We start from the raw sequence: 27,562 nt of genomic DNA on the forward strand, positions 1-27,562 counted from the left end.
CAGCCATTTGAGCTTATATTGATATAATGTCTACAACATAGGAAAAGACCTCCCAAGAGCCTGGACTGGAATATAATCAGACAAAAGCAAAGCAAAATTGATTCAGACTGGTCCATGTTATCGGTACAAAATAGTCTCTATGCCCATTAGCAATTTATTTTTCATAACATTAGCCTTTATTTTCCATTGACTTGGAAAATGACTGTCAGGATACTTAATTTCAAACAGAATTAAAGAAATGAGATTAGGAAGCATTTCTCCAACTACTGCTCTGTGAAAGTAAATTGGGTGTGTGGAAAAATCAGCTGTTGATTCACTCAGGATCTCTTTTACTTTGCAGATGTAGAAAGGTTTTGCTCATGAGACTTTAGGCATGTCTGGTCAAAGGGCGGTGTGTTGCATAAGGAAGCTGGCTTGAAAGAGTTAACTTGAAAGCTTTGGAATATCTTCACCCACTGATGTGTAAAAGACTGGCTTGTCCCTCATTCAGTCAGCATCTTATTAGTGAGATCTACAGTCATGTAGCATATACCTGGTTACTATTGCTTAAGAGGTAATGTTAACCAGTCATAAGCTAACGTAACCTGTTATCTTACCTTTTTTTTGCTTTATTCGTTCATGGGATGAGGGGCATCACTGGCTAGGCAGCATTTATTGCCCAATCCTAATTTCCCAGACAGCAGTTAAGTGTCAACCACGTTGCCGTGCGGCTGGAGTCACATGTAGGCCAGACCAGGTAAGAATGGCAGTTTCCTTCCCTAAAGGGCATTAGTGAACCAGATGGGTTTTTCCTCTAATTGACAATGGATTCACTGTAATCATTAGATTCTTAATTCCAGATATTTATTAAATTCAAATTCCACCATCTGCAGTGGCAAGATTTGAACCTGGGTCCCTAGAATGTTATCTATGTCTCTGGATTAACAGTCCAGTGATAACACCATCACTTCCCCACTATTATGTAATAAATCATAACCTACTACTGATCTGTGGCTCATCCTTCTAATACTTAAAGAAGCATTGGTGGCAACGTATTTAACTGAAGAAGATCTTGTCACGACCATGCGTCAACTGTGAACATGTCAGAAGTGAGGCAATCCATCATAACGGACCCCAGAGTTTAAAAACCAGGCAGGAAAACACACCGACGCTTCATCAGAGGCTGCACTGAGGATGTTACCCAGCACAGTAACAAAACGTCTGCAGAACAACAAAACAGTTCAGTGAGCCAACCAACCTCAACGCCCACAACCCAAGCTACAGATCTACTCCAAAACCTTAGAGCATTGCCATCTATTGTGGAGCAAAGTGATTTTTAAAATTTGTTCGCAGTGTGAGTGTCATTGGCTAGGCCAGCATTTATTGTCAACCCCTAACAGTTTTTGAAAAGGTGGTGGTGAGCCACCTTCTTGAGCCACTGAAGCCCCCCCTGTATGATGTCGGGACCACTACAGTGCAGTTAGAAAGAGAGTTCCAGGATTTTAACCCAGCAACTGTGAAGGAACAGCAATGTAGCTCTAAGTCAGAATGGTTTGGCTTGGAGGAGAACTTGCAGGTGTAGGTGCTCCATATAGCTGCTGCCCTTGTCCTTCTAGGTGATAGCAGTCATATATTTGGAAAGTGTTAACGAAGGAGGCTTGGTGAATTACTGCAGAGCATCTTGTAGATGGTATTTGGGATGCGCAAAAGGCCACAGCAGGAGGAACATAGAGGTTTGTGTGTGTATGTCCCATTGCTACTGCAAAGTACAGTGCTTGTATGTATATGCATCCATGTGTATGCCTGTCTGTTTTATAATGCACCGGTGAAGAGACATTTTAATTTGTTAAATATGCTACATAAGTATGAATTGTTGTTGTTCTCTATTTTGCCCACTATAGTGTGATTTGTGAACTCAAGTATTCTTGCCCCCACCTTATGCTTAACTTTCTGTCTTTGTCTCTCTGGGCCAAACACTTGTGTCAGACGAGATAGTGAACCCAGCCTGAGCCATGTGTTCAGGGTGAACCCAGCATCCAGGTTGATTTGACAACTTATACAGAAGCATCAGAAACAAGAATTTTACCTAGACAAATTTTCAACAGAATAGAAAGAGATAATTCAGATATGTACCTGAACTTATTGAGTGGGCCACTCTCAAGTGATTTGTAACTCATCTAATTTGTAAAATAATGAGCAACAGGAGCATTACTCCTGTGAAGAAGGGGTAAATTATGTTGGGTGGGGTGATGGGAAGTAAGTTGTTGCTGCATAAATTAAAAGCCAACTTGGAGAGGAAGCAGGCTATTGAATTTTCTTGCACCATCCGTCAATGTGTTAAATTCAGTTAATCATCCCCTTTCATTTTGCTTCTGCAGGACCAGGAGCAGACAAGGCAGAATTATTTCCAAGCACTGAGTAACTTATAACTAACTCCATTATAAAACAATAGTTCCATCCATTTCCCTGGTAGCCAAAAGACCAAAGTAAAGATCTATTTTTTTTTTTCTCAGATGCTAACTCACAGGTATTAATGGGACAGATCACGTGCAGGGAATGACAATGAGGTATTCACAGAAAGAAAAAGAATGGAACGGGTCATAATAGCCTTGTGTGGGGAGATGTCAGTGGTTCTGGATATCTCAAGATTGCATGCCATTATTAGAACATAACTGACCGGACAAAGTAGGTAAGATTAGAGAACTACTACTTCTTTCAATTCGCTCCAATTCTTCCAACACCATGGAATAAAAACCCTCATGCTCCATGCACCATTGGTTAATGATTTGTAACACCCCTTCCACTGGAAGCTGTGTTTGGAATTCACTCTAACGCCCTTCCTTGCACACAACAAACTGCCCTTTTGGCAATAGATGTATGATCATGTATTTCCCAGCAGTTGAAAGATATCTGTCCAATGCTCATCTTAATCTAATAATACTATTCTTACTGCAAGACAAAATGGCGCACTGTGTATTGGGAAGGCTTCTTGTGGATGTAATTGCGCTCACAGTGAACAAGCAATGGAGTTAAAGAGCGACTTTCACCCAGAAGGCCACAGATTATGGAAATGGGCAGTTAATACTGAATTACAGAGCACAAGGAATTCTGAAAAGTAGATATAAAATTCATTTTATCTCATCTAGCTTTTCAGAAGAATGACTAACTTTAACTGCAGCGTCAGTGTGTTCTGATTTGATGTGCGTTAGTCTGATGAGCATCACACTATGTTCCTGACTTGGAATGCAAATGCCAAAACTTCACTTTCCTCATAAGGTATTTTTAAAAATAATAAATCTCAGCGCTGAGGAGAAAGAACTGGGCAGTGGAAATTATTGAAAACTTTCAACACAGTAGGCTGAATAACCTGCTAAAGTACTGCAAATTCTACAAGAAGGAATTATTTTCCTCCTTGTAGAGACCAATGGTGTACAACAGCTTCATTTCAGACAGAATCATTCTCCAGTCTCAACAGTGTAGCCTAGGCCAGTGTGTTCTCCATTTTGGAATCAAAGTTGGTGTTCTGGGACAGGTATGAGAGCACTGCATTCCAGCCTTCACAGATGTGAGACCAACTACTCGGAAGCAACCTCAACATCGATATCTGATTGCTCTAAACTCCACCTTGAACATGAAACAATCTACATCACCCTTTACCAATCTGTCTTGACCTAGGACAAAATTATCATCCCTCCAAGAGAGTCCTGGAATCTCCAAGGATTTAAGATCAACATTTCCAGGACACTCTTGGAGTGCATTCAGCCACAATTTACAACTTTAAGCCCAATCAACCTCTTCCATTCTGAGCACTGCAGAAGCAAGTATTAATTCACTTCTTTGTGAGTATGTGACTACAATGGAGGGAGCGCAGAGGAGATTTATCAGGATCTTGCATGGGTTAGAGCATTTTAGCTACGACAAGAGATTGGATGGGCTCAAGTCATTTTTTACAGAGCAGAGAAGGTTGAGGGGGGGACATGATTAAGACATATGAGGTTACGAGGGGCATCGACAGGGTGGGTAAGCAGCTGTTCTCCTTAACTGAAGGATCAATGGCAAAGGGCCATAATTTTAAGATACAGGGCAGGAGCTTTAGGGATTTGAGGAAAAACATTTTTCACTCAGAGGGTGATGGAAACCTCAAATGCACAGACTGGGAGAGAAGAAAAGATGGGAAATCTCACAACTTTTAAAAATGGAAAGAACTGTGCATGCTGTAAATCAGAAACAAAAACAGAAATTGCTGGAAAAGCTTAGGAGGTCTGGCAACATCTATGAAGCAAAAATCAGCATAATTTTTCCAGTCCTGTGACCCTTCCTCAGAACAGATGATAGCTAAGAAAATGTTATTTTATATGCAGTAGATAGTGTGGGGGAGGGTGTAGGGAATAAATGATAAGTGGGAATAGGGCCTAAAGAGTGAGAAGAACAATTGGACAATGAAGTGGATAACGATCTCACTAGGATAGTGACTAACTGTTGAAGGAGACTAAACAGAGACATTTTGCTAGCCACTGTCAATTCTGAGGTAAGGTCACCAAACTTGAAAGGATGACTCTGATTTCTCATCACAGACCTGCTAAGCTTTACAGGCAACTTCAGTTTTTGTTTCAACCTTCAAAAATGCTTGGATAAGCAACTGAAACGTCATAACACTCCAGGCTATTTTTTCCAATTCATTCAGAGGATGTGGGCTACACCAACAATCATTACCATTGGCAGTTCAGAGTCAACAACATTACTGTGGATCTGGAGTCACATGGAGACTGCAGACCAGATAAGGATTACAGTTTCTTTCCCTTTTGTTTGCCTGACAATCAACAACGGTTCATTGTCATAACTAGACATACAATTCCAAATTTTTTAAATTGCCCAGAACATTACCTGGGTCTCTGGATTAATCGGCTAGTGATACTATCACTAGGCCATCACCTCCCACTACGAGGGAAGTGCTGGAAAGTGGGATCAATATAGCCTGGTCGGCAAACTTAATGAACCAAAACGTCTCTACTTTGCTGTGCTTTAAACAAAGAAAAAGAACTGTGAATGCTGGAAGCACTCATCACATCTGGCAACGGCTGTTGAGAATCTCCAGCATGGTCCCTTCTTGTAACTGAGCTTTGCCCCTAATTGCAGCCGATTGATTGGGTAGAAAAGTTCATGTTGCACCATCTGATTGGACCACACCCCTTCCCCCAGTCGTGCTATTGGACTGTTTGCGCGCCCTTTGATGATTGGCGTTACTGTACTGTGTTGTGATTGGTGCTTCTGTCCAGTGTCGTGACTGGCCCGCCTATGCTTGCTGTGATTGGTGGAGGGGTGACTTCGCGTTCTGATTGGTGGTTGTTGGGGGCGGCAGGCGGCGTGGCGGGAAGGCGGCTGATGGAGGAGCGCGAGAGTGGAGTGGAGCCGGGCCAGAGCCTACAGTTGGAGGCCGAGGTGGACAGGCTGGGCCTACAGCATAAACTGCTGCGGCTGCCGCTGAGCCGGATCAAGGGGCTGATGAAAGCTGATCCCGATGTCTCGCTGGCGAGTCAGGAGGCTGTGTTCGCCATCGGCAAGGCCACGGTGTGTGAGTGAATGGCGGCTTCCCCGACCACCACCCAGCTCCCTCCCCTGCCACCACCACCACCGCTCCAGGCCGTAACAGTCAGTGTGGCCGGACTGCCCTCGCGGGGACAGTTCGCTCGGTCGTTGCCCGTGTTTCTTGTTTGGTGCTGAGCTCAGGGCTACTTGGTGAGGGTACATAGTATATTTACCACAGTAATCTCCAGGGGTAAATTACGAGTAGAGATAAGGATAAACGTAAAATACTGGACACTTCAGATCTTCTTCGGTGTAGCTATTCCTTGAAGAAAAATAATAATGAACTAAACATCCTTTATTCTAGAAGTGTGACCACTAAAATAAAAACCAAACGTTGCTGCATTTTTTTTTGAAGAGTTATTAAAGTGATGTTCCCCGCCACCCCCCTCCATAGATGCCACCAGATTAGAGGGCATAATCAAAGCCGTAGAGCCAGACTTTTGAAAAGTAATGATACCTATTGACATACAAGGGTAGTTGAAGTTTTGACCCCCACCTCCAAGCAGTTATAGAAATAAGTTAGAGGCCATTCAGCTCCTTAAGCCTGCCCCACCACTCTGTAAGATTGTGGCTGATCTGTGACCTAAATCTGTCTACCTGTCTTTGGCCTGTATCCCATAATACCACTGCTTAACAAAAAGTTGCCTGTTTCACATTTGAAATTAACAACGATTCAGCGTCCACTGCAGTTTGTGATAGAGAATTCCAAACATGTACCACCCTTTTTGTTTAGAAGTGTTAACTTCTGCATTCATGTACTCTAGTCCTGTAGATATAAAGGCAAGAATTAGCTTTCATGATTATTTTCTGCACCAGTTTGTGACGCTTTTAAACATTTAGATTTTAAATATTTTTAAATCTAGGTCAATAATTTTAAGGGATACGGGGCAAAAACAGACATGGAGCTGGATTCTGGATCATTTAATCCCTGATGACGGTGACAATGATTGTCTTGCATAAGAATACTTTAATTTAGTTTAACTCTTAAGGAAACTAGTATCTTGGCATCTGTTTATTGTTTAATAATGAGGCAAAAGCAACTTTCCTCATTGTGGAGAGAAACACTGGGAGGAAATGCTACTCCTGCTCAGGACAGAGATGAGAGCTGTATGAGAACTGGAGCAGTATACTGGGTTCCTGGAGAGAGTGAGTGTATACTGAGCAACCTGGGTACTACAGTGACTGAACACTGTATTTGGTTTCTCCCAAAGGAACTTTTTGTTGAAGTGATTGCGAAGGATGCATACTCATTTGCTTTGCGGGGCAAGCGTAAAACCATCCAACGAAAGGATGTGGGTGAGTCTGTCAGCGGTTTGTTATTCCAGACTGTTTTTGCCAGCATTAAAAAGGTCTTTGCATTACAATGTATGTGAGTGGCTGTGTTTTCAAGTCAGAGTCATAGAAAAGTACAGCATGGAATCAAACTCTTCGGTCCAACTCATCCATGGAGACCAGATATCCTAAATTAATCTAGTTCCATTTGCCAGCATTTGGCCCAAATCCCCCCTCAACCCTTCCTTTTCTTATACCCATTAAATGCCTTTAAAATGTTGTAATTGTACCAAGCTCCTCCACTGACTCTGGGAATTCATTCCATAGGTGCGTCACCCTCTGCATGAAAAAGTTGCCTCTTTGGTCCTCCTCAAATCTTTCCCCTCGCCTTAAACCAATGCCCTCTAGTTTTGGACTCGCTTATCCTAGGGAAAAGACCTTGACTATTCACCCTATCCATGTCCCTCATCATTTTATAAACCTCTATAACGTCACCCCTCAGCCTCTGACATTCGAAGGAAAATAGCCCCAGCCTATTCAGGCTCCCCGTACAACCCAAACACTCCATCCTTGACAACATCCTTGTAAACCCTTTCAAGTTGCACAATATGCCTCCTATAGGAGGGAGACCACAACTGAATGCAGTACTCCAAAAGTGGCCTAATCCACGTCCTGTCTGCTGCAACACGATCTCCCAGCTCCTATACTCGATGCACTGATCAATAAAGACATGTGTATCAAATGCCACCTTCGTCACCTTGTCTACCTGTGACTCCACTTTCGAGGAACAATGAAACTGCTCTGTGCAAGTCTCCTTGTTCGGCATCATTTCCCAGGACCTTACCATTAAAAGTATAAGGTCCTCACATTTATCTAGATTAAACTTTATCTGCCATTCCTCCGCCTGTCTAATCAAGGTCCTGTTGTACTCATAGGTAACCTTCTTCACTGTACAGTACACGGCTAATTTTGATGTCATTTGTAACTTGCTAATCATACTTCCTATATTTACATACAAATCATTTAAGTGCTGAGCTAATCTTGTGTGAAGGTGGGACTGCAGTGATGAAATAGTCAATTGTTGGTTTGTTTGGAAGTTGTCAAAGTTGCTAGATATTGTATTTTTATTTCTCTTTCAGACAATGCAGTTGATGTTACAGATGAATTTGCATTTTTGGAAGGTGAGTCCTTCCTCCTTATTTAACAGCCATAACGTTGTTTTGTTTTGTTGTTTTCTCCTGTCAGTCCTTCCTACACCAGTGGAGAAGGCACTGCCGCTGCAAGGTGCAGCAGATAGAATTACCTTGAGTCGAGCTACTGATGTGAAGGCTGAAACTAGTTGACTTCCACAGTCTGTCAAGACTGTTGTTAATCTTTCACATGAACAATTATTGCATTAATACAATGTACCCTCCATTCACTCAATTACTTTTCTAATCTATTTTTAAAAGCACCTTTAATCAAATTGTCGGGACCATTTTTATTCATTCACATGATGAGGTGTCACTGGCTAGACTGGCATTTATTGCCCATCCCTAATTGCACAAAGGGCAGTTAAAAGTCAACCACATTGCTGTGGATCTGGAGTCACATGTAGGCCAGACCATGTAAGGATGGCAATTTCCTTCCCTGAGTGACATTAGTGACCAGATGTATTTTAACAACAATCAACTGTATGTTTATGATCATCATCGAACTCTTATTTCCAAATATCTATTGAATTCAGATTCAAACCTGGGTCCTCGGAACATTACCTGGGTCTCTGAATTAACAGTCCAGTGATAATACTACCAGGCCATCGCCTCCCCTTATTGATGTACTTCTGAGGTGCATGGGACTTGAACCCTGATCTTCTGGCCCACAGGTGGAGCATTACTAGAGTGCCACAAGATCTACTTAGCCTGTTCTTAACTATTGACAGAAGTTTTGCTTGAATCATATTTTGGTGTCGCAATCCACAGCTTCACAGTTCTGTCAATCTTAACTTTCTTGTTTATAATCTTTTTGTCCTTCTGTACATTGTCACACCGCTTTCTGGTTTAAGTCATCACTCATAATTGTACTGTATCCAGTTATGATCTTGTGATTTTATTCACCATGTCATTTTGACTCTTATTTTAAATCTCTTAAAACATAATATTCTCTTAGTTGATCTCTTTACAGTTTTATCCTCCTGCTTTTAATGTCTTATTTACCTGAAATCAACATCATTCTTCATTTCCACATTGCCTGGCCTCCACTTCAATTACTAAGTTATTACATTTCTGATTCAATTCTCCATCACAAGCAACTCAAAATAATTAATTGGCTGTGAACTACCTTGAGACATGCTCGGATCACTGTGAAATATTAATGCTGTTTGTTTCTTAGAATTAGCTTCATTATCACATGCACTCATGAGCACAGTGAAAAGTTTATAAGTCACTACTTATGGCACCGTCTTAGCTACAAGGACACCTAAGCACTGATTCTTGGGAATAAATTAGAAAAATACAAACTCATAGGAATAAAATAGGAAAAAAAAGGAATCAAAAGTTCAGAAATACAGCCCTTCCACCCCAGTCTGTGGTGGTACCTAGCCTCTAGACTACAAAACGAATAAAGATTTACATGAATAGAGTTCACCTTCTGAACAAGGGGTGTACACACACACACATACAGGGCTTTAACATCTCTGCAAGGTCCTCAGTCAGAAGCCCTCGCTCCGGGCACTGCCTCTGCTGAGTCCATGCTTCAGGCAGCACCACCACTGCATCCAAAGACTACCGAGTCCCTACTGCAGAACTACCACAGGTAGGAGTCCTCTTCTTGGCACTGCCATGGCCAATGACCCATCGAATCCCCAAGTCCAGACTGTAGCCTTACAGGAGTCTGGAGTCTTCGCTCTGGGCACAGTCATCACTGTAGCCAACCAATACCAGTCCAGTTTCCCCATGATATTAGAAGATGAAGAGAAAAAAGAAAGAAAAGACAAATGAAGGGAAAAAGTAGAAGTAAACTAAGCAGAAGAGCTCTGGGCCGCTGGGTTTAGGAGCCCACATGCTGTGTTGCATGCCGCCATCTTGAGAAGAGATCACAAATACTGCATAACTTTGCCTTTTTGACCTTTATTTATTTCAGATTTCTGCATCTGCAGTGTTTTGCTTTTGATTTAATTAATCTTTTTCTGTTTCTCCCCTGCCCCCTCAGCCTTTTTCCTTCTGCACAGTGTATGGTTGTGTCACATGTTCTCTCATGGTTATCTATCTTGAGTATATAATTTATTTATTGGCACTTTTATTAGATGTAATGGGAAAAGTAGTGTGAGTAAAGAAAATTGGTTTCCACCCTGATTTTAGACTATGATTCTAAATGACCTGAATCTTCAAATGCCTAAGTTATTTTGATCCAAGGAATGCTGTTATCTTCCCCAGGTTCTGGTGGTGATGCTGCAACTCTGTAAAGATAGGCATTGCAATGGTTACTGCTTCTTGGATTACATTTTGTTAACGTATCTGCTTCATATGTATATGTTCCAGACAATTTCAGTGCATTTTATTCTTCTAGGAACTCTGGATTGAATTGGAGCCAAGCTTCACTAGCAGCCACACATTGACTGTAACTGGAGAGCTGTGTTTAGAGATCTCACTGTATAAGTGTATGTATATTTTGTATAATTTTGTAAAAAGGTAGTTGTACCTGTTACGAGTTAGTGATTTCCTGATGTGAATGTTTGCAATTATGAATACATTAAAAGGTTTTGTAATTTTTATCTTGAATACTGCTGTTGATCATAAGGCCTTTCAGTCATGCTGCTGCTGAGGTTAGGATATGCATGCATACAATAAAATCCCAACAAGTAAGGTGGGATCAATAGTTTACGCAAAACAGATCATCGCTTGAACTATATCACTGATACAAAACTAGCAGCAGCACCTAATGATATATCATCTTTAGGAGGTGTGCTGAGTGAGTGAAAAGTTTCAGAGCACAGGCTTTTACATTATTGCACTTGCACTGGATATGATCTGAAATCTGTACTGTTTAAGACTGGAAATCTAACTGCTTTGACCCTCAGTTAATTCCAACCTGAAACATTCCAATATACGTGCTATTTTATCACTTCACATTAGTTACAAATTCACTTGCAAGTGAACTTTGTGCTTTGCAGGAGGATGTTATGTATTGAAATACAATTATGTAATTTGGTCAGTGATTTCGAACGACCATAGTATTTATTGTACTTGAAGTCATCTTTGTGTCACCTGAGGTACACAACAGTCATACTCTGTATGCTTTTCTTTTGAACCAGGATCACTCCAACCCCACAGCCCACAATTTTCATTTCTGTCAGCCCGTTTGTGTATCTGATGGTAATGTACTTGAGGAATCCATTTTAATAACTACTAGTAGAGTCCTTGGTCAATAAACAGTACATTTGTTACTACGTGCACAGTTTTGTGCTGTTCTGTCAGCTGTGCAATATGGGTTTGGTGGTGAAGGGTGAGAATTGTAGGTTAAGTTGTATAATGTGTAATATCTTCATGACCTATTTTCAAGTGATAATCATCTTTGTATAATCCCTCCTAACCTAATTCCACTAATTTAATGTGCCCTGTGCTGTATCATGTTCTGTCTGCCCTTTCCACCCCCCAAATGACATGAATACAAAAGTTCTCCAATAAATACAATTAAATTAACATTGACCATTATTTGTTAAACTGGATTCAGAGTTGTTTGTAATACCTATTAATGCCAGTGGCCTGGAAGAGTCTGGTTTGAGAGTCAAGTTTTAAACGATAATTATTGATTAAAGAAAACTGTACATTACGTTTTTGACTAAGTTCAATTTTTATGACATTTGTAACTGTTAATGAGTCTTTCATTTTTCCCACCTTTCATTGTTATAGAACTGTTTGTCTTTGTCAGGTTAACTAGATCTAGGCCCATGTCCTAGTTTTGCTACACCTTTCTTTTTGAGTGTTCATCACGCCCAGTAGTACAATAGTTAATTTTTGTTCGTTGTTTTTTTTCTCTCATTGTTTTCTATTTAGCCCTTGATTTTAGGTTATTGGTCCAAGTCTTATGCATGAGCGCACGCAAGGCTGACCTTTCAGCCCCATGTTGTAACAAATAAAAATATTACATTAATATGTTGTTTGGAGAGTGGAAGGAAAACAGGGCTGAGAGTGCAAAGCATAACAGTAAGAAATTCCTTAAGCATTTTATCTGTGAGAGGTTATTTAGAAAAGAGCTGGGAGACTTCACAATGTAAATAGATTTAAACTATGACCTGGTTAAGAAAGTAAACTTTTGCTTGACTAAAGTCATCAATCCTAACCTGTCTGAAAGTTTTTATTTTGGAGTAGATGGAATTTATCCCTGCATACTAAATAGAATAGTTGTGTAATTGAAGATGTGACATTGGCAATCATTGAGGGTGTTGATAGACAAAAGGGAGAGACCATAAGATTTTAAAGGGGTTAACATGATTTCCATATTTAAATTGATTTTTATTCTCTTAAAGTAGTCAACCAGAGTTTATGAAAACCAGTCAGGAGGCCCCAAACCCAAAAGTTATTTGCACCACTGCCAGTCTGTGTCTCCTTTCAGGAATGAGATTTTGCTAAGAGGTGGGGATTTGTTTGAAGAGGTTTGGGTCTTTGTAACAGTCTGAATATAGTAATTTGTTTCAAATAAACAAGGTGACGCAGACTTTGCATCCTTTGTGCATAAGATTTTGAGAGATCAGGAAATTCACCTCTTCAATTGTATATGAAAGAGGTAGACCAAGAATAATGAGGTGAAGAGGACAGTGAAACAACAAAAATGGGCAATGTCTTTACACCACTTGAAGGAAAAAAGATACTGGAGTTTTTTGAAATAGTGAAAATAACAGAAAAGCAGTGAAGGAAGATGAGAATATCGTTTGGGCAGTGAGACACCAAGGATCAGCAAGAAAACTGAATTGCAATTAGTTTTTGGAAATGAGAATAAACAAAATAGTGAAGACTTGGGATTATAATAATAGGAGAAAAGTAAATAATAAACAATAGCTTGAGAGAGAACATGATTGAAGGTTGGAAAGAGACAAGATAACTTCAGTGAAGGAATGTGAAATATTGAAAGAAGATAACTGAAACAAGACAGAGATCATATTGTTTATTCATACTTCATTTTTGTTTGAAAGTTTGTAAGTGAAGTTACCCAATCCTGTTATGCTATATTTATTTATTCTGTATAATACATCAATTTACATTGATCAATGCCAGAATTACTCATGACCTTGATATATTAATACATCTCAATAACATTATGTACACATGCACATTTTACAACTCCATCTGTAGTCTGCATACTTTAGGGAGTGACTTTTTTAAATCCATTTTTCAAACCAACACTTTACTTGCATGGTATGGGGTTTTTGAAACGATTGCTATTGATCCCATTGCTTCCAGATCTCCTGAGGATGCCGGTTTCTCACCTCAGGAACCAGTCATATGCAAAACTGCCATGGTGATGGTTCCTTGCCTTGAACACCTCTGAATGAGGGGTTGGTAATGGGTTAATGGCACCCACAGCTTCCGGCAACCATGTCATCATACTGTTTCAGGACCACATTTTCATCATCATCAAAATAGAGAAGATTAATGGAGAAAAGTTTGTCTGGGATACAGCACGGAGAAGCTACATCATTGGCTAGCTTAAGAGCATTGATAATGGACTGAACAGTGGCATGGTTGGTAGGTCTCATATTTTTGCCCAGTGGGAAGACGCATGCTCCTTTACAATGATAAGCATTGTACCCTCGAGGGGAGATAATCCAACCAGACCAGCCAATCTCTTCAAAGTCTACATATAGATGATGTCTCTGACATCCTTGGAAATGTAAAGACCTTGTGTTCCGGTTCTGGCTTGCTTTGTTCTGAAGAATTCTGTGAGAGATAAATGGATTCTCTGTGCCCATATCTGTAAGTGTGGAGTATAATGAGTTAAGTCATCTTATGTATTCAGGGGCCGTTTAAAAACAAAAATCTTTACTTTCCCTCAAGATACCAGCACCATCTGTTAAAAAAGCAAATGTTGCAGATTTTGGACATTGAATATTTCCAGCATCTTTCTATTAGCTTGCTTTTTGGAGAAAGAAATAAAGTTAATTTGACCTGAATCTTGTACTGCGTTTCAAAGGAGACTGTCAGACCTAAGTATCTGCTGTTTTTATTAATGACCTATGTATTGAGTATGTCAGCAAGGATTTAATTCTTTTTAATTCTCATACTTAGTGTCACCATGACTGAAACCAGTTTTTGGAAACTGGTTGGATCCTGCTGTGCTGGATTATGGTAATACTTCAAGTGAGAAATCTTTAGATTTGTTAGCTTAATCTCAACCAAGCATTACTATAGGGAGGTAGAGGGAGAGAATAGCTTTGACCTTTACAGCTGTGAGAGTGCTAACAACTTAAACCAACCATGGGTTTACCAAATACATTAGCTCTCTGGCTCAAAACCGTCAAGTGTGCACTGTGTTGCAGTTATGTTTTCAAACTCTTCCCAGCTAACCCTGTAAATGACTCAGTCGGCTTCCTTGCTTTTTCTGGCATGGTATTACCTTACAGCAACACGTTGACTGTTACAACTGACTTTACTCCGGTTCCTGTTTTGTAGAAGTCTTTAAAGTAGTAGAGAATGAACCCTGTTTCAATCAATTCACCCAATGTAAAACCATGTAACTTTCCCTCGCTGTGAACAGTTTGGCAGCGCTTTTGAGTGTACTTGCAGTAGATGGACTGTTGCTGTTCAGGGTGGCACCTCACCATCTTAGGGCAGGGCAACAAATGCTTGTTTTGCAAGTGACACCATTATTCCATGAAAGTATTAAACGTTAGTTCTCCAGTGCTTCACCCAATCTGCCAATGTCCTCTGGATGTGGATTAAATGCGAAAGCAGTTTAAAATTTTAAAAAGCCAATACATATCTGCATGAAATGTAGGGTATTAATTAGGATTAGAAATAAATAGCTACCGTGTAAGGTGAAGGAAAATGAATTGGCTATCCTGTCTTTTATAGTAGTAAAGTGTTTTATAGCTTTTCTCTGCCTCAGTCTGGCAGTCCTGAGTGTAAATAATTTAGTCTGAAATAATGTAACAAATTAGGAACTAGAGCTATAACTTTCCATGGTGTGTACAGCTGAGCACAATACCAATGGATGCATGAAGCCTTCAAACCATCAGGAATTTAAAGTTCGTTACTTTTTATATAAATGAATAGAATTATAGTTTTGACTCTTTAAATGAATTTGAAAGAAGACCATCCATAAGGGACCTAACTGAGATTGAAAACAACTAGTTGAAGTATGATTCTTATGAGACCTTTCTGTAGATGTGTTTACAGCGATAAGGTGGATCATCATCTTTGGTACCAATCATAAGGACTTCACCTTTTAATGACGAGGAAGTAGTAATTCCTCTCCTCTCCTCATCTGTGAAGAGGACCAGCATTGGTTGCTTGCTGCTGTGATGGTCTCTTGCTGTGGCAAAGCGGACAAAATGATTATTTGTCTGCTGCCCGGCCAGAGTTTGCACAATGACCATCAGGCCCTTGTTGCTCTTTTTATCGTGTGTCCATGTGTACACCTGCACAAATAAAGAAATCTTTCATCATCTAATGCAGCAAGTGTTTCACACAGAGTAGGATTCTTGTGTCATATCTCCTGAGCCACTGCTAAGTCAACTGTGGCAGATGTCAGATACAGAACGAAACTTGGAATGAGAAAAGGGAGTTATGTGCCTTCGCCTTCAATCTCAGAACAGTAGATCCTACTGCACAACAGTGAGATTTCCAATTTTCACTTGCAAGACAGACACATCTGAGGTTATTGCGCCTAATGTTGCTTACCCATCTAGAGCGAGGAAAATCCTGAATGAATTGTCAGTATTCTTGAAAAACAAGTTTTTGACCTCCATTACTAGAATACCTGTTTACTTTGTGTGATGTTCATATCTCTCTTGTTTTGCACATTTTAAATCTCTGTTCTTGTTTTAGTATCCTGCATACATTGGATTAATTTTATCAAATATATTGTTTAATATCATTAAATTTATGCGAGGCCCAACTCAGTACTTCAAGGTTTTAAAAAGTCATTCCTGATGAACTCGATTTGTTCTGAATTAATCTCATGACTTTACTTTCTACCATTCCAGTAGATTAAATATTCCCTTCTTTAAAACCAAAACAGTGCTGGGCATAGCTTCAGATCAGGATGCTATTTATTTCACAGTTTTAGCACTATACTTTCTGACATAATTGGTTACAGAATATAACTAAGCATTCTGTTTTCTTTATAGTTAATGGTTTACCATGTGTGAAAAGACTATTGTTGCTCTGTCTTTCTGCTTTACCATACCTTACCCAACAGTTGTAGGAAATTTATTTTTCAATCACCCCTGCAGCCTTGAGGTGAGAATTAATTTGGTGCCAAATCATAGTTGGGTACCTGCTATTGAGCCACAGATGATTAATCCAGTCTAGTTTACGTTCTAATTAGTTTGATTATTTCTATACAGCATTGACTGACATGAGCTGTTTATCCTCTCAGTCAAATATAAATTTGTTAATGTGGTTCATTACACCAGATCGCAGCTGGCATCTGTATGCTGGTTGGTCTGCACAGTGTGCCCTAGCATATTGCTAAAGGCTGAAGTATGGTGTGGTTACTCTACAAATAAAATAGCATAACAAATAAGAATAATAATATTGTCATGTGTGTAACCAGGAGAAACACCTTCCTAACTTCTAACCCGTCAAGGTATAACAAGATTCTGTGCATTTCCTACAATATATTTTTCTACTTTATACTAAAAGGACTGTAAAGTTTAACTTTTAAAAGTTCTTTTGTTTTTCTATTTTGTATTTCGACACCTTTGTATCTGAGATGGGGACTTTGTATAGTTTACACCGTACTCCTATATTTGTGTACTTGAGTACACGTAGCAATTATAAGTTACTCCTAGAAATCTAATCAGCATTAGTTCACCTACTGCTGCTGATATAGCAGCTATAGGTTTGATTATTCTCACAACTGTAATGATCAATAGCAGGACATAGATGTTTCTGTGGAACAAAAGGGCATTCAGTTTTTGAATGGCGGGTTCTCAAAGCAGTCCAGTCAGTCCCGCTTCCCCCGTTTGATCCCTAGCTGTACAATTTTCTTTGGCAATCATTTGGTTGTTTCCATGTCTACCACACTCAGAGGCAGCATGTTTCTGGCTATTACCACTGGGTTTAAAAAAAGTCATCTTCTCATTCTTATGTGTTCCATAGACCTTGTACCATCAGCTATGGGGAAGTGTTTGTATTTTCTTAGCTTATTTAATCAAATTGGGATCTTGATTCCACTATCATTTCCAAGGAGAACAGCCCAAGCCATTGCAATCTACTTTGTAAATAATCTCCTCTGTACCCTGTTAATGGTCTTCCCATCTTTTAAGTGCCATGACTGGAACTGGACACTACTGTAATTATGGTCTAACCAGAGCATTCAAAGATTGAGTGTAACCTCCTGTATGTTTAATGTAGGACTTTCAAAGAGCTGATAGAAAAAGTAATGTTTGTGGAAACTTGCAATTTTAACAGTAAACTCTTATTTGCATAGACCATTTAAAATAATTTACATTTTGTAGTGTATCTGCTCTTAAGATTGTGGAGGCCTTACAAAAGGAAAATGTATTTCCTTCACAGATTATTCTACACTAATATTGCAAGGTCCTGTCCAAGCCACTCACTACCTTGACTTGGAAATATATTGCTTTTCCTTCACTGAGACTAGATCAAAATTCTAGTCTTCCATCCCTGATAACATTATGGGTCTATTAATATGTCATGCCAAATAAATATGGCATCACTTTGTGGGGAATGGTACAAGTCAACATGGTCCCTGTTGCAACTTGAGAGGGCATAGTGATTAGTGATCGTGTGGATGTGGTCATGTTTCAAAAATTAATCCTCTAAGTATTATTGAAGGTTATGGTGCACTGTAACTTACAGCCTGGGTGATTGTGAAGACCTCCCACGTGCTGTCATGGACTGCTAGTACTCTGGATGACAGCAATCGTTGTCCCTCTGCTGTAGATGTGTTACTACTGTCCAGTATCTGGTAGACACTGACCTAAAATAGAGTTCACAGCTCAGCCAAGTTGTTACTGCTAGTTATATTTCAAACAAAGCCAGAAAACAATCAAAGTGAAATCATTGCACTGCTCCTGACCGATTAATTAGAAATTACAATTACGAAGGACTCGTAATTACTGAGCTCGGTTTGATTCATTTCTTAGTTCTTCCTTCTTTCCTGTCAGATACTTTGGGAGAGGAGAGAGAAGGTGCAATATCGAAGTTAGGCGCAGTCTTGACATTTTTGCGTTGTCTATCACACTAATTTCCAATGAACCTTGTATATAAAACGTGGCAGAATCAGTGTAAACAATTGGGGTCCGATGATCAAATTCAGATATTTCTTTTCTGAGGTATAGCAGCTGATGTTTTAGGGCAGTTCCTCATTCATAAATAGAACGTACACTTGACACTTTTGGGGCCAAGTGTAACATTGTGGAACTGGATGAGTGAGAACGAGGAGCTTCTCATATCTATTTGGGAATAATACGGAGAATATTGTTAAACGGCCCTGTCAATTCACCCACGGTGGGAGGACTTCTTAAACTGCAGAGAAAGACTTCTGGATCTTTGTTTTTTTCGGAATTACGTTCTCACTTTTGTGCCCCTTTGAATTTCTTTCCGGCTTACTTGCCTCCGCCCCTCTCACTTTCTTAGACTTCAAGACAGTCTGAGAGAAACTGTGTTCTGTCCCTTACTGTGGGTTAGTGTCGATCTGAAGAGCCTCGCACCGCCCTTACCTGACAGAAATGTTGCCTGTGGTGCAGTGTGTCCCGAAAGAGCCGACCTCTCAATTTGAACAGATGCAGCTCAGCGGAAAGAATGGTTTCGCTTTTAGCCACACTGGACAGGTTGAAAAAGAACTGGAGTTGCTGACTGCGACCTGGGAAAGAAAACATGCAAAGATGAGCAAGGGAAGGTTGGGGTTGGGGTTATCAGTAACTAACACTTGAAGCGACTTGGAACCGCTAGGGTCTCACTTCTATCCAGGAAGCTGCGCACCGTGTTTCCCACCAGTAGATCGGGTTGCTTAGTCACTCCGTCCACGTCTGCCACTGCGTTGTAAAGGTCCAGCATATACTGAGGGGGCTGGCGGACTCTGTGAGGGGACTGCGGGGCATCCACCATCCCGAACACCTCTAGCAGCCTCTTTAGTGCCTGGGAGCGGACTTGCTGGTTGTGGCCAGGCAGACTTGCGGCGCAATTCGGCCGCAGAAATATGAGGAGGAGCAGTAGCGAAGCTCCGAGTCTAGAGCACATGGCACACCGTCAGCAGGGAGTGGAACAGCGGTCATCGAGGCAGCCTCAATATAATGGAAACCCAACCCCCTGTGCAGCCTATTAGAGTGGAATATGCAAACGGACAATTAGTGAGTGTGAGGGGTTCGGTCTCTCCTGCTAACGAGGTGTGACTCCAAAGCCAGGAAGGACCTTGCTTTTCAACTGTAATACACATTGACCCCGGACTCACATGGAGGACCTCCCTTCCGATTGTACTGACACGGTCGGGGCCACTTTCTAAGCCCTTGCGTGATTAATTTTCGCTAATGAAACCATTAACTGTACAAACAGAGGGTGCTGACAGGGACAAGGTCAGAGAAATAGCTTTGGAAGAATTGTTAAAGAGTGGAAAGGGTAAATAAAACTCAAGAAAGACTGGATTAGCAAAATACCTCAGGTCAGAGAGCTATCAGATGTTTAATTAGAAACTGTTGGGATAAGGGCAAAAGTGAGTCCAGTTGTTGTGATAGTCGTATGTAGATACTGTGATGTAAAACGAAAGGATCGTTTCTTTCTCTCTAAACCTACAAGCAATTGCTGTTCAGGTGGGCACTACAGAAACACAAAGCATGAGGAATCTGTGGGACAACATTCTGTTGCATTTCACGTGTAACAAGTGTAATGACATTCGGTCCATCGTGTATAGGAAGAACTTTTGAATGAAGGACAATTTTTTTTGGAAGGAAGGAGAAAAGATACAAATCTGTATACTCTTCTGCGATAGGGGTGATTGCAGTGTCAGCCCACTTCGTCTAAAGAAGCTGCCAGATTGCAATGTGCCCTTTCACCTCCTTTGACTTTCCATGTCTTTTCATCTACCCCAGGCTTCCTTTACTCAAATGCGCTGGAGCATTCAAATAGTTTGTATTAACATTAGATGGGAAATGAAAACCTGTATAATGCTATTCATGGTGCAAAACTCCTTTTACAGCTAAGGAGGTACATTTGAAGGCCAGGATAATAAAATGTGAGGCTGGATGAACACAGCAGGCCCAGCAGCATCTCAGGAGCACAAAAGCTGATGTTTCGGGCCTAGACCCTTCATCAGAGAGGCCTTTTGGTGGCATGACTGGCAACATACCTGTAGCAAGAACCTGGCAACAAATCATCTCATTTAATAGTACTGGTTGAAGGATATATATTGGTCAGTTATTGGGAGAATTATACTGCTGAAGTATAACAAGAGGTGTTTAGTTATCAGATCCTCTTGGTGCCTCAGAATGAAATAGTTTTTTGCATTTGAAGAAACTGCGTTTTTTGCAACTGTGGAGAAGTTTTGACAAATGTCAAATTTCCAAAGCTTCATTTGTTTGTTTACCTCTGCACGGACTGTACAGAATTGGTTTAGAATATTTGTATATATTTCTGGATATTTTTTATGAATAAAGTGTATATTTTGAAAAGTGGTTCAGGTGATAGATCATTACAGACATGCAGTAACAGCACAAAAGGAAAAAAATTGTGCACAGTAGAAGTTGGTCTTAAAAACAAAGTGCTGGAAACAGCAGATCTGGCAGCATCTTGTGACAATAAATTGCTAATGAATGGCTGATCATTTCTTTGGATTACGATCAAGAATGAATATTACTGCTTTCAGTTTATGCTGCTTGGCTTTCTAAAAAACTTTTTATATTTATGCTTCAAAGTGTTGCCTACAAAAGCTTAAATTACTTCTTTGAATATATCTGTGGAAATAGTGATTTGTTAAGGTGATAGGGCTCCAGGGGCAGCAAAGAAAAAGTAAAGCAAGAGAGAACAATAGCTAGATCATAAAGACAAACAAAGCCTGACAACAAACTAAAAGGTATGATTATATCTGAAGTAGAAAGGGGTTTGAAGAGTAGGGCTGTATGTCAGAAAGAATACAAATGAAATGGACTTCCGAAACTGTCTTTATCTCTTATGATCCTATGTCTAATGGGAAAGAACAACTTTGGACATCTGTTGCAAAAAAGTACCTCTAATGTGACACGAATGAGAATCACTGCTTCAGAGCCAGGATGAACCAATCTTCAAAGATCAGATTCAATCCGATTTGCTCCTTGTATTTCTTACTCACAGATTTGCTCTCTGTGTATTGCGTGGCTTGGAGGTTTGCACTGTTCTTATTGTTTACAGCAGGGATGTTGAGCCTTTTTACACAAGGGGCCACATTTCAATTTCTCCCTCACTTTAGGGGAGGGGGTGTAGTTCAGTGAGCAACTTTCAGAAAGATGATGTTTACCAAAAACCTATTGTGGTAAACATCATGTGAATCTCAGAAAGTCAAAAGCAATGAAGTAATAATTTAACTGAATAATTGAAAAAAAAGGTCCATTAAGAAATGCCAAGGGCCAGAGCTAACCAATGAAACCTCTCTTTGTGTCCATGGAATTCAACAGTAGGAGTTGGAAGTGGGTGTCTCCCAGTTCGTAATTTATTTTGTCCTGCAAGCTTTATGGATAAGCTTTGCAAGGTGGAGGGTGGGAAGAAAAGGTAAAGGACAGGTATATGTGTGTCTGTCTTTTTCACTGATCTACCCATCCTGAAAGATCCCCTGGTAGCTCATTATTGAGCCTATCAGCAGCAAACATAGGAGAAAACTGCATCTTATTGGAGTAGCAGCTCCTAGCAGAATGTTCCAGTTACACTTATCTCTATATGTAAAAAGGCTCAGCATGCAGTATATCTGGGCAGTTGCGGCCTGTTGGCCTAGCCTAGGCAGGAATAGGCTATTTAACATCTTGAGCTTTTTTGCTATCAATTTAGGACTGATTTGGCACATTTCATTTGATGATTTTATTGAATAACCTTGACAATCTCAATTTTAAAAATTGTAATTGCCCCAACATTGTAGGCTTTTGAGGAAAGGAGTGCCACATTTCAGCAAACTTAGTATGAATAAATATTTTGCTTCTGAATGGCCAAGCAACATTTTTCAGATTGTCCTGAATTTCTCAGCCAGAGGAAATCACTTACCTATATCTGCAAAATCAACACCAGAACTAAAATAACTCTCACTCTTTTAAACTCAAGGTAATATAAATTAACCTTTATGCAATTTGACCTCATTACTTAACCTTTTAAGCTGAAATAGCATTTTGATTATCTGTTCTGTAACCCCTAACAGGTTAATGCATCCCAGACACGTTGTACACTGGATCAAATTGTAAACTTGCTGGCATGCAGAAGTCATCATATTTTCTTATCATAGGTTAAATCTTTTGAAAGAGATGAAATAAAGTTTCTGGGTTTCCTTTACACTGCTCACTAAATGACAAGGGATGCTCATTCCTCACCACTTTATAAAGGGTCATTTGAGGCCATTTGAAAAAAAAGAGAAGTGCTAAAATAGCAGATCCCAGCAATATCAGCATACAAAAGAAATTTATCAGGCCAGGCTGGAGAATCTTTTTCTACTGGAAGAGTGCAAGACCTTCTGTTAACCCACAGTTGGGAATCTGAATAATAATGGCAGTGAAGAATTTCCTCACTGGTAGAAAATTAGGGACTTTATGATCATAACCCAGGCCTGATTTCTAATACATCTATTTGTTTCTTGCTAAACGCCACACTCCTGGCACAGCTTCAAAATAGTTAGACAATTATGCCTTCATTTTAGGGAATCCCTGAGGATTAACAACGTCTAGCTTCCTCTCCAGTTTGAAAGGCTCTAAAATGCTGATTAGACCAATGTGTGATTGGCACACTCTGTCATGTGTGGGACAGATTGTTCATATGGGTACATATTTGGAGATTTGTGTTACTCTCTTCAGCACTTCAACTTCCCCTGAGCACATTCCTGGTCAAATCACTGGATGTGCTGGCTGCCCTCATGAACTAGCCTTCTCCTTCTTCAGTTATAAGCCAGGGTTTACCATGAATTGGTAGGGATGTTTGATCTTTCAGGGTAGCTTTGAGGACACTCCTCAAATGTTTTAGCCATTATCTTAGGAGACTTCTGCTATGACTGTGAGTAGCTGTAACTGGAACTCCAAGTAGAACAATTGCAATGAGCAATTTGAATGATGTGACCCATTAGCAGAAACTGTTCTTTAGTGACTAGCATCTTGATGCTGGGCAGGTTAGATCCCAGATTTGATCCTTGGTGAGAAAAACTTTGCATGGTGTTTACAAGGTGTAACCAAATTAGTGTAATATCTGTAACACTCATTATTGCCTCATAACTGTATTGGTCAGTGCATTGAGCTTAGGAGTTGGGAGATCATGTTGCAACTGTGCAGGACATTAGTTAGGTCACTTTTGGAATACTGTAGGAAGGATTTTGAGAAACTTGAAAGGGTTCAGAAAAGATTTACAAAGATGTTGCCAGGGTTGAGGGTTTGAGCTATAGGCAGAGTCTGAATAGGCTGGGGCTATTTTCCCTGGAGCGCCAGAGGCTGGCAGGGGTGACATTATAGAGGTTTATAAAATCATGCAGGTCGTGGATAAAGTGAATAAGCAAGGTATTTTCCGTGGGGTGGGGGAGTCCAAAACTAAAGGGCGTAGATGAGAGGGGAAAGATTAAAAAAGGGCCTAAGGGGTAACTTTTTCACACAGAAGATGGCATGTATTTGGAATGAGCTGCCAGAGGAAGTGGTGGAGACTGGTACAATTACAACATTTAAAAGGCATCTGGATAGGTATATGAATAGGAAGGGTTTAGAGGGATATGGGTCAAATGCTGGCAAATGGGACTAGATTAATTTAGGATATCTGGTCGGCATGGATGAGTTGGACCGAATTGCCTGTTTCCATGCTGTACATCTCTATGACTCTAATTACTGCTGTTTGTTACGTATGAATAACACCAACAGTTATATAATGTCAAAATTTGCAGATGGCATGAAACCTAAATGTAATAACCACTGAGGAGCAATGTTTCCTCCATGTTCTCTGGCCGTGCACACCGATCAGTGTGCCAAAGCATCGACTTCTGGAATTTCAGAGTCACTGCCATTCATGGACCTTGGGGGTCTGTGCAGAAGGAAAATAAGCAGAGGAATATCACTGAGGAGGCTAGTAACAGACTTAAGGAAGGCAGACAAACTGGAAAATAGGAAGCTGAATTTTAACACAGATGTGTAAAATGATGCATTTTGCAAAGGATGAATGAGGCAGTTTATATACTCAATGCTACAATTTTAAACGTTGCTTGGAAAGGTGATGGAAACAGGTTCAATTTTAGCATTCATTATGGAATTGAAAAAGTACCTTTACAGGGCTATGGGGAAAGAGCAGAGAAATGGGACTGATTGATTGGTTTGTTCAAAGATTTGGCACAGGTTTAATAGGCTAAATAGTCTTATTTGTGCTACATCATTCTGTAATTCTGTGATAATCAAGAGAAATATCTGCCAAATATTTCTTGGCAAAAGAGAACACTGTGCATTTTTCTGGAAGAACACCTTTAAGCACTTCTCTTTTCACCTAATTTTGTTACTTCAAAGGCTAGTCAGCAATTTGTTCTTTTTCTTCTGATATTCACATTGAAATCCAGCCTGGGAAAAGGGGACATTTCATCTCCCTGTCAGGGATATAGAGCAGTTTAGCCCTAATTCTGAGTGTCTCCATTCAATCTAGTTCAAATTGGTAGTCTCACTTAGAAATTTGGACATCAGAAGTAACAGTTGAGGATGATCTGAGGTTAAGGTAATGGTAGTAATAAAGGAGATAGTAAGAACTGCCGATGCTGGAGTCAGAGACGACACAGTGTGGAACTTGAGGAACACAGCAGGCCAGACAGCATCAGAGGAGCAGGCAAGTTGATGTTTCGGGTCAGAGCCCTTCTTCAGAAATGATCTTCAAAAATAAATTTTCTTCAGAAAACCTGATTTCTGAAGAAGAGTCCTGACCCGAAATGTCAGCTTTCCGGCTCCTCTGCTGTGTTCCTGCAGCTCTGCACTGTGTTATCTATGATAGTAATAAAGGACTTTTAATTACATACTATCTTTCATGTTTCCACAACACTCCCAAGTGTTTTATAGCCATTGTAATTTTTAAGTTTACTCTGTTGTAATGTAGGAGGATTTCAACTGTACATCAGGTATGGCTGTGTCATAAATACATTCTCTGGAAATGGATTGACAGTTTTGATACATCTGGTGTTCAAGGTATCTCCTTCCATGCACTAATGAACCCGGGTTGTACCTGAACTGTGAGTGTTTGCTGATGACAATGGAGGATAACATAAGAAATAGTCAATTTGTTGTCAGTGATGTTCATCAGCTTAAGCACAGAAGAAGAACCAAATGCCCAGATTTGCACTGATTAAACTCAACTGAAAAGTTCCATTACAAAAGACTACACACTGCAGACAATAAATGCTATAAATGGAGTATGGTTTCACGTTGCTTCCATGAGTTTTATTCATTTGAATTATCTGATCGTCTTAAATGTTCCATTACAGAAACATTTCAGGACCTTTTCAGCGAACCACTGCTTGTGAACAGTTTTAAAGGACCATTCTGCTGCGAGCTAGCTGTCAGCATCCAACAATGATGTTCACCGGTGGCAGGAGGAAATCAGTAAAACTTAATTTAGTTATCACATTTGATTAGTTATATTTTTATATCCATCAATTAGTGTCAAGAACAAAAAGGTTTCATTAAGCAATTCTTACTTTATTGGTTAAACATCATTAATCTGAAATTGAATAAATGAGTTGAGGTGTCTCTGTGGTAGCTAACTTATCAGAAACTGCAACTTGAAAGACATAACAATGAAGTCAATACAGTATATGGTGGAAATACTCAAGGAGTCTGGCAGTTTTGTGGAACAAGAAACAGTTAGTGTTTCAGCTCCAGGGATGGGTAGTAAAAACTGACCTAGCCATGCTTAACTAAATAATTCAAAAAACTTTTAGAATACCACGTACAATTCTGGTCGGTCTTCTCTCAGAAGGATGTTGTTAACATGAAAAGGTGCAGAAACGATTTATAAGGATGTTGTTGGGATTGGAGGATTTGAGCTATAGGGAGAGGCTGAATAAGGTGGGGCTTTTCTCCCTGAAGTGTCGGAGACCAAGGGGTGACTTTTTTGAGGTTTATTAAGTCATGAAGGGCATGAATAGGGCAAATAGCCAGGGCTTATTTCCCATGGCATGGGAGTCCAAAACTAGAGGGTGTAGGATTAAAGTGAAAGGGCAAAGATTTAAATAGGACCTGAGGGGTGACTTTGTTTTGCGATTTATTGTCACGTGTATTTTTCCAAAAAAGCACAGTGATAAGTTTTATGAGTCACCATATCACAATGCCTAACTTAATGACCGATGTCAAAAATAGTAAAATTTCATCACAGTTAAATGAATGACTCCTAGGTTTCGGGAATGCTGGAAAACTAGACCAAGACCACCATGCAGTGCTGGGTCGAGATAGCCCTGCTATGCCAAGACAAGACCCCCACACTGGGCAACTGGAAGACCCTTGCTTTGGAGGCAGCTTTTGGACAAAACCTGTACCATGGGACTAGACTTTCAGGCCGGTCTGCTGGAATAGAACGAAGAACAAAGAACAAAGAACAAAGAAAATGACAGCACAGAAATGGGCCCTTCGGCCCTCCAGGCCTGCGCCCATCCAGATCCTCTATCTAAACCTGCTGCCTAATTTCCAATGATCTGAATCCCTCTGTTCCCTGCCCAGTCATGTGTCTGTCTAGATGCACCTTAAATGACGCTATCATGCCTGTCTCTACCACCTCCGCTGACAACGTGTTTCAGGCACCCACCACGCTCTGCAGAAAGAACTTCCCACGCATATCTCCCTTAACCTTTCCCCTCTCACCTTGAAATCGTGACCTCTAGCATTTGAGCCCCTCACTCTGGGAAAAAGCTTCTTGCTATCCACCCTGTCTATACCTCTTAATGATTTTGTAGACCTCAAATCAGGTCCCCCCTCAACCTCCATCTTTCTAATGTAAATAATCCTAATCTACTCAACCTCTCCTCATAGCTAGTGCCCTCCATACCAGGCAACATCCTGGTGAACCTCCTCTGCACCCTCGCCGAAGCATCCACATCCTTTTGGTAATGTGGCAACCAGAACTGTACACAGTATTCCAAATGTGGTCGAACCAAATTCCTATACAACTGTAACATGACCTGCCAACACTTGTACTCAATGCCCTGTCTGACGAATGCATGCCGTATGCCTTCTTGACCACTGTATTGACCTGCGTTGCCTTCAGGGTACAATGGACCTGAACACCCAGATCTCTCAGTGTATCAATTTTCCCCAGGGCTTTTCCATTTCCCGTGTAGTTCGCTCTTGAATTAGATCTTCCAAAAAGCATCACCTCGTATTTGCCTGGATTGAACTCCA

At 40.3% G+C, this 27,562-nt stretch overlaps 2 protein-coding genes across 4 annotated transcripts; one reads left to right on the forward strand and one right to left on the reverse strand.

The window, feature by feature from the left end:
* Positions 1 to 5,323: 5,323 nt before the first annotated feature.
* Positions 5,324 to 11,646, forward strand: pole4 (polymerase (DNA-directed), epsilon 4, accessory subunit). 2 transcript variants are annotated; one of them, XM_048560168.2, is made up of 4 exons: positions 5,324 to 5,547; positions 6,777 to 6,861; positions 7,977 to 8,018; positions 10,384 to 11,646. In XM_048560168.2, exons 1-4 carry the CDS (start codon positions 5,362 to 5,364, stop codon positions 10,395 to 10,397), a joined length of 327 nt encoding a protein of 108 aa, XP_048416125.1. In that variant the 5' UTR covers positions 5,324 to 5,361; the 3' UTR covers positions 10,398 to 11,646. The 2 variants fall into 2 exon arrangements, with proteins under 2 accessions (XP_048416125.1, XP_048416124.1); XM_048560167.2 differs by lacking the exon at positions 10,384 to 11,646 and adding an exon at positions 10,251 to 10,377.
* A 1,248-nt stretch (positions 11,647 to 12,894) lies between these two features.
* Positions 12,895 to 19,455, reverse strand: admp (anti-dorsalizing morphogenic protein). 2 transcript variants are annotated; one of them, XM_048560165.2, is made up of 5 exons: positions 18,965 to 19,455; positions 18,725 to 18,867; positions 17,860 to 17,982; positions 15,256 to 15,451; positions 12,895 to 13,785 (listed from the first exon to the last, which is right to left on the reverse strand). In XM_048560165.2, the coding sequence occupies exons 1-5, from the start codon at positions 19,242 to 19,244 to the stop codon at positions 13,382 to 13,384; spliced, it is 1,146 nt and encodes a 381-aa protein (XP_048416122.1). In that variant the 5' UTR covers positions 19,245 to 19,455; the 3' UTR covers positions 12,895 to 13,381. The 2 variants fall into 2 exon arrangements, with proteins under 2 accessions (XP_048416122.1, XP_048416123.1); XM_048560166.2 differs by lacking the exon at positions 17,860 to 17,982.
* Positions 19,456 to 27,562: the final 8,107 nt, after the last annotated feature.

This window comes from Stegostoma tigrinum, chromosome 30 (assembly GCF_030684315.1).
Source record: "Stegostoma tigrinum isolate sSteTig4 chromosome 30, sSteTig4.hap1, whole genome shotgun sequence".
In the NCBI taxonomy this organism is placed as follows: Eukaryota; Metazoa; Chordata; class Chondrichthyes; order Orectolobiformes; family Stegostomatidae; genus Stegostoma; species Stegostoma tigrinum.

What these genes read in the sequence shown, in the direction of transcription:
- pole4 (XM_048560167.2), top strand. Translation starts at nt 5,362, where the DNA reads ATGGAGGAGCGCGAGAGTGGAGTGGAGCCGGGCCAGAGCCTACAGTTG. An exon ending in TCGCCATCGGCAAGGCCACG is followed by an intron (nt 5,548 to 6,776) that starts GTGTGTGAGTGA and finishes TTTCTCCCAAAG; the next exon opens with GAACTTTTTGTTGAAGTGAT. An exon ending in TGAATTTGCATTTTTGGAAG is followed by an intron (nt 8,019 to 10,250) that starts GTGAGTCCTTCC and finishes TATCTTCCCCAG; the next exon opens with GTTCTGGTGGTGATGCTGCA.
- admp (XM_048560165.2), bottom strand. Translation starts at nt 19,244, where the DNA reads ATGTGCTCTAGACTCGGAGCTTCGCTACTGCTCCTCCTCATATTTCTG. An exon ending in ACAGGCAACATTTCTGTCAG is followed by an intron (nt 17,983 to 18,724) that starts GTAAGGGCGGTG and finishes ACTCTATTTTAG; the next exon opens with GTCAGTGTCTACCAGATACT. An exon ending in TACTTCCTCGTCATTAAAAG is followed by an intron (nt 13,786 to 15,255) that starts GTGAAGTCCTTA and finishes CCACACTTACAG; the next exon opens with ATATGGGCACAGAGAATCCA.